This window comes from Habropoda laboriosa, unplaced genomic scaffold (genome assembly GCF_001263275.1).
Source record: "Habropoda laboriosa isolate 0110345459 unplaced genomic scaffold, ASM126327v1 scaffold1329, whole genome shotgun sequence".
NCBI lineage: Eukaryota > Metazoa > Arthropoda > Insecta > Hymenoptera > Apidae > Habropoda > Habropoda laboriosa.
The window spans coordinates 168,687-169,745 of NW_017101431.1; the positions used below are offsets into that span (position 1 = coordinate 168,687).

At 28.4% G+C, this 1,059-nt stretch overlaps 1 protein-coding gene across 1 annotated transcript in view; it reads right to left on the reverse strand.

The window, feature by feature from the left end:
* Window positions 1-579: 579 nt before the first annotated feature.
* The window catches only part of LOC108578126, a 4,315-nt gene continuing 3,835 nt past the window's right edge, over window positions 580-1,059 (reverse strand). The window contains exon 5 of the mRNA XM_017941391.1: window positions 580-998. Within this exon, the coding sequence (XP_017796880.1) occupies window positions 580-998 (419 nt within the window). The remainder of the gene's footprint in view (window positions 999-1,059) is intronic.

The window sequence follows — 1,059 nt, forward strand, 5'->3', positions numbered from 1 at the left end:
CTTAATTGCTTACCAATTCGTACAATGTATATTTACAATTGAGTCGACAATTCTTCTAGCGTTTTAAATGTGCTACCATAATAACGAAATATTAATGCCATTTTATATATTGTGTCACATACGTTATGAATACTAAGTATTAAACTATAAACATACAATGCTTAATTGTAAATAATCGTAACGATAATTCCTAATACTAATGTAAAGGAATATGTGACTCGATTTTGTAAAGGAAAATATAGTAAAAACAATAATATATACTTACAGCACTGTATTTATAAATTCTTTATAAATTGTAGTACAGAAGTGTTGTTATAAACATTTTATACATGTTTCATTGTTATTAATTCAAAAATATATATGGAACATAACTATATGTAATTTATATAACCAATTGGGGACTATAATGTGGACCAATATAAATATTTTTAGTAATTTCACAAGATTATTGTGCGTATACTACAATGCCTGCACATTGTGATATGTGTAGCTTGTTGTGTGAGTACTAAAAACCAATGTATGTGCACTTTTTTCGCCAATTAAATAGTTTTAAAGAAAATTAATCAGTTTCTGTAATTTCTAAGTATTAGAATTTTGAGAGAGGTATATGGGAATAATTTTAAAACCATCTCCGTGTGATTTCATAGGGATATGAGAAGAAGCGTTATTGCTGCAAGTGCACGTATTGGGCAAGTGTAACTTCGAGAGATCATTACAGGATTGTTGTGCGCACAAGGTTTCTTGTTTAAACAATTTATTATTCATGGTATTTATACTTAAGCATGTGCCACAAGTTAATTTAGTATGTGTTTCTTCATTTTCCTTAGAAGTCTGCAGAAGTGAAGTAGCGCAATTTTCTTGGTTACAAAATGTTTCTTTTAATATCTGTAAAGCATTTGCTGCTTTAGAAGTTAATGTCTTATGACGACCAGAAGTATCTTGACGAATTGACTGATCTAGAAAACTTATGGTTGTTTGACTTGAACTACTTATAGATTCTGTAAAATAGAATGTAATAATACACATATATGTAATATTTGATGATACATTCTGAATCAT